The sequence below is a fragment of the Cyanistes caeruleus genome, chromosome 4 (genome assembly GCF_971803275.1).
Source record: "Cyanistes caeruleus chromosome 4, bCyaCae1.hap1.1, whole genome shotgun sequence".
Taxonomy (NCBI): domain Eukaryota; kingdom Metazoa; phylum Chordata; class Aves; order Passeriformes; family Paridae; genus Cyanistes; species Cyanistes caeruleus.
The window spans coordinates 2110202-2124040 of record NC_141704.1 but is presented as its reverse complement, the minus strand read 5'-3'; the positions used below and the strand labels follow the sequence as shown (position 1 = coordinate 2124040).

The 13839-nt window shown below is 48.9% G+C and overlaps 1 protein-coding gene across 1 annotated transcript in view; it reads left to right on the top strand.

The window, feature by feature from the left end:
• The window catches only part of EXOC4 (exocyst complex component 4), a 290233-nt gene that overhangs the window by 232084 nt on the left and 44310 nt on the right, over nt 1-13839 (top strand). The window contains exons 12-13 of the mRNA XM_023918813.2: nt 3896-4032; nt 10739-10894. Of these exons, the coding sequence (XP_023774581.1) occupies nt 3896-4032; nt 10739-10894 (293 nt within the window). The remainder of the gene's footprint in view (nt 1-3895; nt 4033-10738; nt 10895-13839) is intronic.

Here is a 13839-nt window from a genome sequence, read left to right as displayed (position 1 = left end):
ACTGATCTCCAAGGCACTGACAGAACTTGGTATTTATCAGATCCCTAGAGCCTGGCCAGGGATTTAAGCTTAAGGAATTTTTGTCCCTTGGGAATGGTCCCAAACCCAGACCTGTGGCTCAGCACTGAGGCTGAAGAGCTTTGAAAACTTCCCCTCTCTCCTGTCCTGCTTTAATTACAGCTGGGTTCAGTGCTTAGAAATCGTGAGGTGTCAGCTAAACTCCAGCTTAAAAATTAGATCAGGCTTTATCAATTCTCCTCCTTTGAGGCAACCACGTCCTGCCCTCATCTGGCGCCTTCCTCTGCCAAGGAATCTCGAGGAGGTATTTTGTGGTGGGCAATAATCAACTGAAAATGGACAGCTTTTCCTGTGCCAAGGTCTCTTCCTCCATCTGCTGTGTTCTGGGGAAGAAATTTCTGGGCAGGATATGCCCATCTTTTGTCTGCTTTCCCCATGGAAGTGGAGTGAGGGAGCGGAGATTCTCCCTCCCAAGGCATGGGAAAAGCTGTGATTTCTGAAAAAAAAAGAAATAAAAAATTAAAAAATCGAGGGGGAAGATTATTCTTTTGATCCAAGCGCTCCTCAGCAGGGCGGTAGAAAATAAAACAATGCACTTCCTATCCCTGGAAAAGTCCACGGTTGGATGGGGCTTGGAATAACCTGGGACAGTGGGAGGTGTCCCTGCCCATGGCAGGGGTGGCACTTTAAGGTCTCTTCCAGCCCAAATTGTTCTCTGATTCCATGAAAAGCTGAAAGTTTTGGAGGTTTGAGCTGTTGGTTTGAATTCCTGCGTGTCGAGGACTCGTTGAAAATCACCTTTATTGCCCTGAAACTGCGATTTTAAGGAACCCTTAAAAACACTCCCCCAGCTGCATCGTTTCACCTGCAGTGCTCTTCCTCCAGTCATTTTAAACCCCTTTGGTTGGGGATGCACAGGGCAATAATCCCAAAGGAACGTCTGGAATACTGAGATCCCAAAGGAATCGCTGGAGTGGTATCTCCAGGTTCTGTGTCACCATTCTGCCAGCCCTGGAGCTGCTTTACATCACCTGAAGCTCCAGCCCAGCTGGGAATTAGGAGCAAATCAAGGGATAATGGCAAATGTTTGCAAAACCCATGAAAGACAAACCCCACAGTGTTAATAACCAGCGGTGCTCTCTGTTTTATCCCCCACCGCAGCTGAGGGACAGGAGGGCGTCAGGAGGAATTTCTTTTTATTTTTAGCAGCCTTCAGCCTCTTTGAAAACCTTCCTGGAGGAGTAATGAACCATCCCCTCGGCGTGGTGTTGGGATTCAGGTGTGAGGGGCTGGATATTGTTCCCTGGATGAGTTTCCTTGTTAGTGTGGGGTTTTTTTTTAAAAAAAGGCTCCCTTGAAGTGCCTCTCTATAAAATTAAGCTTTGATCACATCCATTTGCTGTTAACGAATCCAGATGGGGCAGAGGCAATGGGGTTGTGGCTCTGGGATAATGTGTGAGCTGCCTTTCATTTTGGGGACTCTGAGAAGCTCCAGGCCTGGCCCCAGCTGTCCCAAATGCCTCCTCAGACAGGGTGTCCCCAGGGACACCTGCAGAGGTGGCAGCAGGGCTTTGGGAAAGGTTAAGATGTCGAAGGGAAAGGGCCATTAAGTATCTGGCAGTGCCTTCTTTCATATGGAAATTCCTTTTTTTCCTCCCTTTTATTATTATTTTTTTTTAATCATTCAAGTAGCTCTGTGTTCCCTTTAGATCAATAGGATTTATTCTAAAATCCAGATACTGGCAGGAGCTTTGCTGGAATTTTAATGTTGGTGAGGAAAATAAGAGGGGAAAACTCCATAAAAACCACAATGCTTTCTGGTTTAACATCCATTTGTGGGTTTTTTAGGTTGTTTTTTCCAAGTGCTGAGTTACAAAAAGAAATGGAAATGAGCTGGGTCGAGGCCAGGTTTGATTCCTCCTGGTGTGGTTTGGTGTCCAAGCCAGGAGGGTTCACACGAGGATTCCTGGCGGGACAGATCCTGCTCCTGGGAAGCTGTGGGAGACCAGCTGATGCCACGGGTCTGCTGGAAACCTCCCCCCACCACTGAAATCCTAGTGGAAAAGGAAAAAAGCTGATTATCCACTCAAAAAGGAAAGGAATTGCTTTTGTCTTCTGTGTTCCTGCACAAGCTAGGGAGGATTTCTTATTAATAAAATCTTAAAAGGTTTTATTTTCTTTTTTTTTTTACTCCTGAGGGATCAATGGTGACTTTAATCCCTCAGCACATTTCTCAGCCCATCCTGGTCTTGACTTAAATCTCAAACCACATCAGGCTCTGCTCAGGTGAGACCCCACCTGCAGAGCTGCCCCAGCCCTGGGGACAACAGCAGCAGGACCTGGAGCTGCTGGAGAGATTCCAGAGGAATCCACGGAGCTGCTCCAGGGCTGGAGCCCCTCTGCTCTGGAGCCAGGCTGGGAGAGATGGGAATGTTCTCCTGGAGAAGGGAAGGCTCCAGGGAGAGCTTCCAGAATATTCCAGGGCCTGGAGGGGCTCCAGGAGAGCTGGAGAGGGACTGGAGACAAGGCCTGCAGGGACAGGACACAAGGAATGACTTCCACTGCCAGAGGGCAGGGATGGATGGGATCTGGGGAAGGAATTCCTGGCTGGGCTGGAATTCCCAGAGCAGCCCCTGGATCCCTGGAATGTCCAAGTCCAAGGATGGGGCTTGGAGCATCCTGGGACAGTGGGAGGTGTCCCTGCCATGAATAGGGGTGGAAAGGGATGAGCTTTTTTCTCCAAGTGCAGTTGGGAGCCAAGAACATACCAGGAACAGCACAGGCAGTGCCTGAGCCTTTGGGGAACCCTTATCCCAAGGATTCGGGAGAATTCCCAATGAGGACGAGCTTGGAAGGTGCTTTTTTACCAAGTCAGGTACAGGGAGCAGAGCAGGATCAATTCCTGTCCCTCAGGGGAGGAACAGGATCAGGGATCAGGGAGATGTTGCCATGCTTTAATCAGGAAATCAGGGGAGAAGTGGAAATTTGGCTCGTGGGGAGGTGGCAGAGGTGGCAATTTGGGGGTTGACGAGATTTTGCTCTGAGTCACCAACTTCTCCTCACATCCTGATGGACACAGAGGGAGGGGAGCTCTTTCCAAATCCCTGGGATCCTCCCATGTAATTTAAGTCCAGAATTTCTCATATCAGCCAGGGGTCCCAAATGCTTCAGTATCTTCCTTTGCCTTTGCTGCAGGTCAGGAGTAACCCTTCACTCTACTCAGACTGTTAATAATTCAATTTATATCAACCTGCGACTTCCAGGACCTCCCCTCTGTCTTGTTTGCAGCGACAAAATCAAACACAGTGGGCAAAAGAAATCCAAACTGTGCCAAGTCACCTTGGGGGGGGTCTCAGAAATCCCAGAATTCACATGGAGCTGTTGAAGTCTTGGACATTGTTGGATATTTGGTACCTCCTGCAGGCTGGAGGAAACCAAAGCTGCTCATTGGGGGTTTTAGTGGCACTCCTGGCTCTGTTTGGGATGGCAAGGTGGGGATTGATCAGAGGTTGGACTGGATGGTCTGGGAGGTCTCTTCCAACCTCAGTAATTCCTGCACCTCTAAAAATCACATTTTTGCCTTTTGAGCTTTCACCTAATGAAGGAAAGACCTGGTGAACTTCAGGAAGTGGCTCAGAAATCCAGACTTCCCGAGCTGATACTCAAACCCTTAAACCACTTTCCTGCTCTTCTTGCCCAGTTTTTTCCTTTCCCGCATTTATTCAGCCTCGCAGGAGCTGCTGGCAGAGCCTCTCCAGGACGGGGGGAACATCAGCTGCTTGTTTGCATCTGTGACAGCAATTAGCAAAGCAGGAGAGGGCTGGGGTAAAGATTCACCCAGCTGCTGCTCACACCTGGGCTTTTGTCCCCTCCCCAGAGCACGGTGATCGTGGAGAAGACGGTGCAGGACCTGATGAACCTCATGCACGACCTGAGCGCATACTCGGACCAGTTCCTCAACATGGTGTGTGTGAAGCTCCAGGAGTACAAGGACACCTGCACCCTGGCCTACAGGTACAGCCCAGGAGCACAGCCCAGCGGGGAGCTGCTGCCCTTTGGGGTCAGCCATGACCGTCAGGGGTTGCTTCTTGAGTCATCTCTGCTGGGCTGGGTGAGGAGTGTTTCCTTCTAGGGGTAAAAAAGCTGGAATAACGATCAGTGGGATGTGGGGAGTTATGGTTTCCCAGTGGATTTATCCACATCACAGCGTGGTTTAGGGTCTTGAGATGTGGATGACAGGGGTGGTAGAGCTTAGGAATTACTCCAGTTCTTCCCTTAGTCCAGACCTTACAGGACCTAAAGGAGCTCCAGGAGAGCTGGAGAGGGACTGGGGACAAGGCCTGGAGGGACAGGACACAGGGAATGGCTTCCACTGCCAGAGGACAGGGATGGATGGGATGTGGGGAAGGAATTCCTGGCTGGGCTGGAATTCCCAGAGCAGCTGTGGCTGCCCCTGGATCCCTGGAATGTCCAAGGCCAGGCTGGACACTGGGGATTGGAGCAGCCTGGGACAGTGGGAGGTGTCCCTGCATGGCAGGGGCTGGAACTGGATGGTCCCTTCCAACCCAAACTATTCCATAATTGTAAAAGGTGACCTCAAGCTGGCCACTGAAAGCCTAAAGTGTCATCCTTAAAAATAAATGGCTGAATGTGCCTTTGGCTCTCTGGTAAAGTAATTCAGGTTCTTCATTTCAACCTTTGCAAGGAATTCAGCTTTATTTGAATTAATTCTATTGAGTTTTGGGTGTTCAGGTCTCATGGCAATTTGGGAATTTCAGGATGGGAGGAAATGGCCATAAGTCGCACCAGGAGAGATTTAGATTGGATATGAGGAAAAATTTCTTCCTTGAAACGTTTGTCAGGCATTAATTGGAATTGGAAGGAGTTTCCCAGGGCAGGGGTGGAGTCCCTGTCCCTGGGGGGATTAAAAGCCCTGTGGATGTGGCACCTGGGGACAGGGGTGGCCTGGGCAGTGCTGGGAATGGCTGGAATCAATCCTAGAGGTCTTCTCCAACCTCTAAATGATTCCATGATTTTAGGAATCAGTAACCACATGAATCCACACACACTGGGTCTGGTGAAAGTTTCCCAAAACAATTCTATAAACTGACAAAAGGGAGTCACCAAATGTTCTGTCCTTGTTCCAATGGCATTTTGGGATCATCCATCCCTAACGTTCTCCAACCAAAGCACAGAAGATCAAGGCACCACAATCCCACTGGCCATGGATATGTTTGGGTTAAACCCCTCAAATACTTGATTTATCAGAGATTTCCTGGGGAAATATAAATAAATAACTTCTAAGGACATCCCAGTTACCCATCTGTGAAATGGACAGGAAAACTAGGATCATGCCCCATCCCCTGGGGATAAATAATTCCATTAAAAACCACCACAATATGCTGCAGGAATGTGGGCTGGAACAGCTGCTCTACACCATCCCCTCCACGCCTATTGAGCCTGAAAAAGCCCTTGTGCTTCCTGACCAAGAAATTACTTCCCATTGCCTGATTTTATTCAGGAAAAACTTCATCCGGCAAATGAGTTCATCATCATCATCATCATCATCATTATTATTAACAATAGCAGTGAGCAGAGGCTAAACTTTGCCTGAACACCCCCCAGAATTACAAACTGCTCGTGTGCCATTGTCCAAAATATTCCTTTTTCACCCAAAACTTGGCTGCCTGGAGCCAGACAATGGATTTGATTTGTTTGGCTTGAACTCGAAGGTCCTTCCTTCCTTCCTTTGCCATTCCTGGCTTTGGCACCTGCTGAGGGCTAATTAGGACAACGCTAATTTGGCCATCTCCTGATTGCAGGGAGAGGAAAAAAAACAGGAAATGTTCTCGTTTTGCTGCTGGCAAATGACTGAAATAGAAATCCGTATCCATTCCCGGGGATGCAGGGGAGCGGAGCGGCTCCCGGCGTTCCCGCTTCCATCCGCGGGGATGTTATGCCCTCTGCAGGGATCCGGGCTCCACACAGCCCTGCCCTTTGCTCCAGGGTTTTCCCTGGGCTGTTGGGATGGATGAATCCGGTGAAATTGGTGGAGTAAGGATTATTTCCAGCTCCTTAAAACCAGGATGAACTCCTTGGAGTTGGGAGTCGATCCCGTCCGGCAAAGCTGGCGGAGCAAGGGCTGCTCTTGGGATGGCAAAAAGTGAGAATTTGGGAAGCCAGAGAGGTGTTTTTGTAGGGTTTGTTCCTTCAGGGCGAATGTGAGCAAATGTGGGTGAAAAGCATCCAAAGGGAGGCTCCTCCAGGCAGGATTTTATCCAGAACTCTCTGCAGAACAGCTCGGGAAAAGACGTCAGCACTGGGAAATGCACAGCTGAGATTGTTCATGTCTGAGCTCCATTTGGCTCGTGTTTTCCAGGGATTTAGAAAGAAAAATATCAAACCTAAGGGGGCTGGATGGGATTGGACATTCCTATAAATGGCAGCTCTCGTGTGTTAATTGATGACGAATTTTGGAAGTTTGGTGTAGGTGAGGTGCCTCCTGCAAATCGCATTTTTGTCCAAATTCCAATTCCAGTTTGCCACCCAAACTGTTTACAAATGCCAGCTCTGATTTCTGACTAATCGATGAGGGGCTGGGGCTAGAAATGCAAATAAAAACGGGAGATGGAGCCCCCAAACCTCCTGCCGTGCTGGCAGCACTTTCCAGTCGTGTCCAACCCCCGTCTCCAGCAGATTTCCAGGAGAGCAGCTCAGCTCTGGAGTTAAAAACCATTTTATGTTAAAAACCAGAGTATAAAACCATTTTTGTGGGATATTTGGAGATACTGAAAGGAGAAATCTGCCCAGTTCACAGTTCCTCCCTTTAAGATGAGCCCTTCTTTTTAATCTTCTGCCAACACTCTTCTCTGACAAAATTTGCTGTCTCAAATGCTAAAATTAATCTATTTCCATGTCTTTCTACATCAATTTTTGCACCATTATTTACTCATGCCCACGTTGAAGTGGCGTATTTTTATTTTGTTGTCCACGCCAAGCTCTGTCTTGTGCGTCCACCCTCTTCTTCCCCATCTTCATCCTCGCCTTGTTCATTTTTGAACCTCTCTGAAGGCTCTGAGCAAAGGAATCCCTCTCCCAAATGAGTCTTTTTAGTCCTAAAAAGAGATGGGCATCACCAAAATGTGGTTCAGAGAGTTTTAAAAGTGATTAAATCCTTGGGAGGTGCTCAGCTCCCTCTCTGGAGGCAGCTTGTGGTGACCAGAACTCCTTTGTCTAAACTCTCTCAGCTAAATTTGGGGGGAAAAAAAATCAAAATGGTGAAGAAAAGAAACCCCTCCTGCTTTCCAGCTAGGCAAAATAAATCTACACCCCTTTTTTGAGAAAAAGAGCAGATTAACTCAGCCAAAATGTGGCAGCCAAACCGGATTTTTTGATTCCCCAGGAAATGCTTTTACCACTCACTTTTCTGCTTCTCAATGGCATCTTCCCCTCCTCATGTGAACTTTTGGGGTTTAAGTTGCCTTTTTGACTCTTTTTGGGGCGGGGGTGTCGCCTCAGGCTGTGGGTGCCTGGCCCAGCTGCTTTTTAACCCGTGGCAGCACGAGCTGAGCATGGAAACATCACCTTGCCCACGGGAAGAGGGAAAAACCATCCCAAAATCCACCTGGCACGAGGCTGAGGAGCCCAGTTCACCCCTGTGGCTTCCAGATGTTTCCCAATGGAAAGCCACAGCCCCCCAGCTGTGTCCAGGGATATTACAGTATTATTTCCCATCGGAGAAACAATTCCTCACAGTGCAGGATTGGTGTGGCACACACCAGGATTTTGGCCACGGCGTCAAGGCTGTCGCTCCAACGTTCCCCCTCACCAGCAGGCTGGGAATGGGAAAGATTTTGGGAAAGACACATCCAGGACGGGCGTCCCAGACTGATATTCCATATTTTATGATGTCTGCTCAACAATAAAAGGGGTTTTTTCCATCATTTTTCCTCCCTCTGTCCTCTGAGGAGGGGAGTGATGGAACAGCTTGGTGGGCACCTGGATCCAGCCAAGGTCAGCTCCTTCTGGCAGCAGCAGCAAAAATTATGGAGTTTGGGATAAGGGGAGTGGGGGTGAAAGGAAAAGTTTTGATTTGTACTAAAAGATGTCACACCCCATCCTGGGATAATTCACTCAAGGACCCAAATTGGAATAAAACATGGGAAATGGGAGCTGGGAAAATCTGGGCATCCAGTGGAGATTGGGGATGTTCCACCCTCTTCAGCATCTTCTCAATGAGGGGTGGTTGGAGTAAATCCATCAAAATCAGGAGGTGTTGGAGCTTTGGGAAAGAGTGGGGATGTAATTCCAAGGGATCCAAGTAGTGCTGGGGCTGTCCCAGCATGGATTACTTGGGAGCTCACTGGTTTAAGTGGATCCATGGAGCCAGAGGGGACTCCCCATCTCTGGAGGTGTCCAAGACCGGGCTGGAGAGGGCTTGGAGCATCCTGGGACAGTGGGAGATGTCCCTGCCCATGGCTCCAGTTGGGCTTGAAGGTCTCTTCCAGCCCAAACCATTCCAGGATTCCGTGGAACCATGGGTACCACCAAAAGGCGAGGAAAGCAGGAATCATGGATCAGGCTCTTGGAAAACGCTGACCCTGGAAAAGCGAGGACACCAGGCTGAGTTTGCAGCTTGTTGGAGTATCCCAAAATCCTCCCCCGTCTCCTCCCCAGCGCTGGCTCCACAAACAACTGGGATTTGGAGGACAGGGGAAAATAAGGATGGTGGCTCTGTGTAACTCCACCAGGACACTCCCAAAGATGCCTTGGAGTCGTGGATGTCTGAAGGGCCACGATAAGGCTGGAAATAATTGAAGGGAGCAAACTGGACGTGGAGAGAGCTGAGCTGAGAGGGGAAATAACGGGGAGTAATGGGATGAAATCGAGGAAAATAAAACACGAGCTCGGTATCAGGAGTTTTTTTATCCAAGAGTTGGATTTGTTCAAGTGTGAAATAGACTCCCAAGGGAAGGAGAGTATTACTGCAGTCATTTAAATGTGCAGAGGACAAAGCCCTGGCTGATGTATTCTCTGGAACAGTTGTCTTGCCTTGGCACAGCAATGCCCAGATATCATCAAATCCCCTTTTTCCATCTCAGATGTCAGGGCTGCTGGTGGATCTCTTTTATCCCCCTCAGTTTTCAACCTGGTGAAAAATAAAAAACCTTTTCCTTTTAATTTTTTTTTTTCCCCCCCCTGAATGGAAAAGCACCAACTCCCTCCCAGCAGCAGAAGGCCAAATGGGAATGTTGACACCAAGGTCTTGTGTGGCTGGAAACAAAACTCAGCCTTTTGTGTGTGACAGATTGAATGTGAAACTTGAAGGGAAAGGAAATTTGTTTGTAAGTGCATGTGACAAATCCGTTTTCACAAATCCTGTGCGGTTCCTGAGCCGAGCTTGTTTTCCTGGTGGATGGGGAAAGGGTGGGATGAGAAATGAGCTGTTCTCTTCAGGATGGATCAGAGTTGGCTCCTGTCCTCCTCTTCTCCTTTGCAAAATGCAGATGCTCGGTGTGTTGTTGTTTTTATTTCTATTTATTCCCCAAATCACCACCTGAATGCTGCTGACACCTCATCGCTGCCCCAGCATTCCCGCCTGGATCCAGGAGGGTTGGAATGGCTCTGCCTGTCAGGGGGTGCTGGGGTGTGGGAGAGTCTCTGTTGGCTCAGTCCATTCCAACCTGGAGACAGGTTGGCAGAGCTGGGAATGCTCACCTGGAGAAGAGAAAACTCCAGGGAGAGCTTCCAGCACATTCCAGGGCCCAAAGGGGCTCCAGGAGAGCTGGAGAGGGACTGGGGACAAGGCCTGGAGGGACAGGACACAGGGAATGGCTTCCACTGCCAGAGGGCAGGGATGGATGGGATCTGGGGAAGGAATTCCTGGCTGGGCTGGAATTCCCAGAGCAGCTGTGGCTGCCCCTGGATCCCTGGAATGTCCAAGGCCGGGCTGGACACTGGGACTTGGAGCAGCCTGGGACAGTGGGAGGTGTCCCTGCCATGGATGGGGGTGGAAATGAGGATCTTTAAGGTCCTGGATTGACTCCTCCAAATACAGCATCCCGTTTGTCTCCTGAAATTCCCAGTCAGGAATTCAGATATCTGAGTTACCCTGCCAAAAATATGAAACAGGGGAAACTCTTCCCAATTGGAACACGCAGCAATCCCTGACTCAGTTTCCCACATAGGATTTAGCTGGAATCTTCATCAGGAGATGCTTTGGATGACTTGGGAAGAAGATCTTGGATCTTGGACCCTTCATTCCCCTTCATTGCTTCAGCCCTGGTCTCCAGGCTGGGCCAGCTCAGGGCGGGTGGTGGCTTCCAGCCAGGGCAGAGGCTGCTGAGCTCCGCTGAGATTCCAGAGGAAAATGATCCATGGAGACACCAGTGCAGGGTGACCTCCTCCAGCTGGGTGCCAAACTGAATTTCCAGAGTTGGGGAATTGGGGAATTTAGGGAAATGGCTCTTTTTCCCTTAAAAGATGTCTCCAAGTCCATCAGGAGTTGTGTGTTTAAGGGAATTTCCTACCCTGTCCACACCCGCATTGCTGTCCCCTCCATGTCAGCTCTGTGTGAAATTCCTCTCTGGATCCTTTCCTCACTGCTTAATCCCCCTTTGTGTGAAATGGAATTCAGTGGATAATACAGAATTAAATTTAAAGTGGCTCTAGAAGCACAGCTTGCTGCTCTCTGAGGTGGTTGTTGGTGTTTTCCCTGCAGGACCATCGTGCAGTCGGATGAGAAGCTGGTGATCAGCGCATCCTGGGCCAAGGACGATGATATCAGCAGGCTCCTGAAATCCTTGCCCAACTGGAGCAACATGGCTCAGCCCAAGCAGCTGAGGCCCAAGAGAGAGGAGGAGGAGGATTTTATAAGGTAAAATATTGTGGGAAGTTGTGAAAGGGTTTCGAGGAGAGCAGCAGCAAAAAGCAGGAACAGATAGTTGTCGTGTTTCCAGGTGTAAGGAGAATCCTGGAATCATCTGAGAAATGGGAAAGACTTTGGAGATCATCGAGTCCAAGCATTTCAAGCCCTGCCAAAGCCACCACTGACCAAGTGCCACAGCCACATGGCTTTGAAATCCCTCCAGGGCTGGGGACTCCACCCCTGCCCTGGGCAGCCTTTTGGGGAAGAAATCTTCCCAATATCCAACCTAAGCTTTTCCTGGTGCAATTTCTGCTCACTCTGCTGTTCAGGCAAAGCCATTTGGAGAGTTGTCTTTGTGATCCAAGCCAGGGAAGTGCCTGGGATTGGGGAAGGAAAGGATTGTTTGGAATCCTGGCAAATCCCTGTGCTGCTGGTTGGTGCTGCTCTGATCACCCTCATGGTGAAGGGAGCAGCATTTTCTGACCCAGCTGGTTGTACTGGGCAGGAATTCCCAAAATTAATGCTGTCAAAGGAATCTTTAATTTGAGCTGTGACCTGGTGGAGCTTCCCCTCCAATCCCAACTCCAGGAACTAACTCAGGAGAACAAATGAAAAATTCTGATTATTTCCAGCAGGAATTCTTTTGGAGACGACTCTTTGTGCCCAAAAACCAGGTTGTTCCTACCTTCCATGCCAGTGAAAGCCTGGAAAGAGGCAGATTCCCTTTCCCTTCGTGCTGGGAATGGCTCAGCTCCTGTGAGATTCCAAAGCCTGCACATTCCCATCCCTATTCATCACTTCCTTGATTGGCACTTGGCTGTAAAACTGGAGGAGGAGGAGGAGAAGCTGTTGAAAATAACAAGTCTAATTTGCCCAGATTGTCATTTTCCTCCTTCCCTGCCTGGAAGCCCCGTGACAGGGAGGATGCAGCCTGGAGAGGACAGGATCTGTGGGGTCACAGAAGGGTTTGCAGCTTGGACAGGGATTTAAAACATTGCCAGTGGAGCAGGGAGAGGCTGCAGAGCCCTTGGGGTCTCTGTGCAGTCCCTGAGCTGAATTTCATGGATTCAGTCCTCACCTGCCTTCACGTTTATCCTTCATTTCCTCACCTGGGAAGCTGCTGGGAAGCCACTCCTGGCTCTTCCTGGGATTCCTGATCCATCATTGTGGATCCAAAAAGCAAAGCTCCAGGGGGCTCTGCTAGCTGAGTGGAAATTCATGGCCAGGCAAAAATGGATGGCCTGATGCTGTCAAGAGCCTACATTTTCATTCTAATATGCATTTTATTCCATTTATTCCATTCTCCTGGCCATTAATTGAAGTATTTTGTGACACTGGATCAGAGGAGCTCCAATGGAAAGCCTTTAGGAAAAGCCTATTAAGTCATCCATGCTGAATTTCCTGGGATAAGCTCCTGTGCCATGGCTTTTTTCAGCCCAGGCTTTAGGACAAAGATCTTTTCTCAGTATCTGTTTGCACAGAGCATCATCTGTTAAGCCCCAGTTCCTCCCAGTGCCGTGTGAACGCTCCTGTAGCATTAATTTAAATCATAATAATTGGTCTGGGCCAGATTTAGCCATTGATGGCTTAGAAACTTCCTCCAGGATGGTGGTGGTTGAATAGATCCCTCCTGAAAGCTTCAAAATAAAATTAATTGCTCATCCAATTTTTTTTTTCGTCATTCTCTTGCCATTTAAGCAGCCTTTTCCCAGCCTTTTCTCCTAATACAAAGGAACATGATTTCTTCACTGCTGCTGCTGCTTCTTTCTCTTGGCACTGCTGATGAATTGGGAATAATTCTGCCTGGACACTGCAGCAGAGCCAAAGAGAATAGGGTCCTGTGGATCCCTTGGTTCGCAGGGAGATCTTGGGAGAGCTCATTTCGTTATCATTTAACCTCTAAGATATTTAAAACTTCAATATTTGATGTTCATGGGCCCCGATTCTGCCCCAGCAGGGCAGGACTACATGTCCCTTCCTGGAAAAGAAGGTTCAAGCTACTGATGAAATTCAGGGAAATGTTCTTTTTTCACTTCATGGAATTACTCAGCAGCATATTGAATATTGATAAATTAAACAAATCCTGGAAGTTTTAAACAAATCCTGAAAGCCACCAGTTTTTGTCCTCTGGCAGAGACCCATGCACAGCTTTCCTTCCCTCCCCAACTTTCCTGTAACTCATTTGTTTAACAAAAAAGAATCCAAACAAAACAAAATCTCCTCTGCCTGTGGGCAGAGATTGATTTCGTTGTCTCACTGTCTCCTGAGTGAGGAGAAGTCAGGAGGCACCAGCAGAATTTCCCATTAATATCCCAGCGGGAATTCCAGAGGGACCTGCTGGAGCATCTTAGAGGAGCTCAGAGCTTGGCGAGGGGAGGAAGGGAAGCAAAGCCCAACCTCTGCTGCTGGAATTGGTTTTTGGAGCTCTGGAGGTTGTTTGGCAGCGGGGTGGGTGTGAAACAGGCTGCCCTTATCTCCGGAGAAAGGAGATCCCACAGTTCATTCCCCAGGAGGAGGTGCTGCTGAGAAACCCCAGAGATGTTCCCAGCTCTGCCTTGGAGAGGGAAAAGCAGTGGGAAAAAGAGCTTGGATCTGGTGGTGTGGAAATTCCTGGGGTTTGGAGCAGCTCTGCAGCAAGTGGGGAAAGCCTGCTGTGTGCCCGGGGGAAACCACAGCTGTGGGAACCTCAGGAGGTTTTTGGGAATTTGGGATGAAATAATCTATTAAAATAATTCTGGTTGTAGAGCTGAGCTCCAAACCTGAGCTGTGGGGATTTTACTCCCACTTTTAGCTCCCAACAAGCTCCTGAAGCTGAACTTGGGATCAGGTTCTTGGGCTAAATTAAATGGAATAATTAAAAAACCCTTCCCAGCTTTTGCAGGTGGCACAGGAAGGGTCTGGAGAGGGGTCTGGAGCTCCAGGAGCAGCTGAGGGAGCTGGGAAGGGGCTCAGCC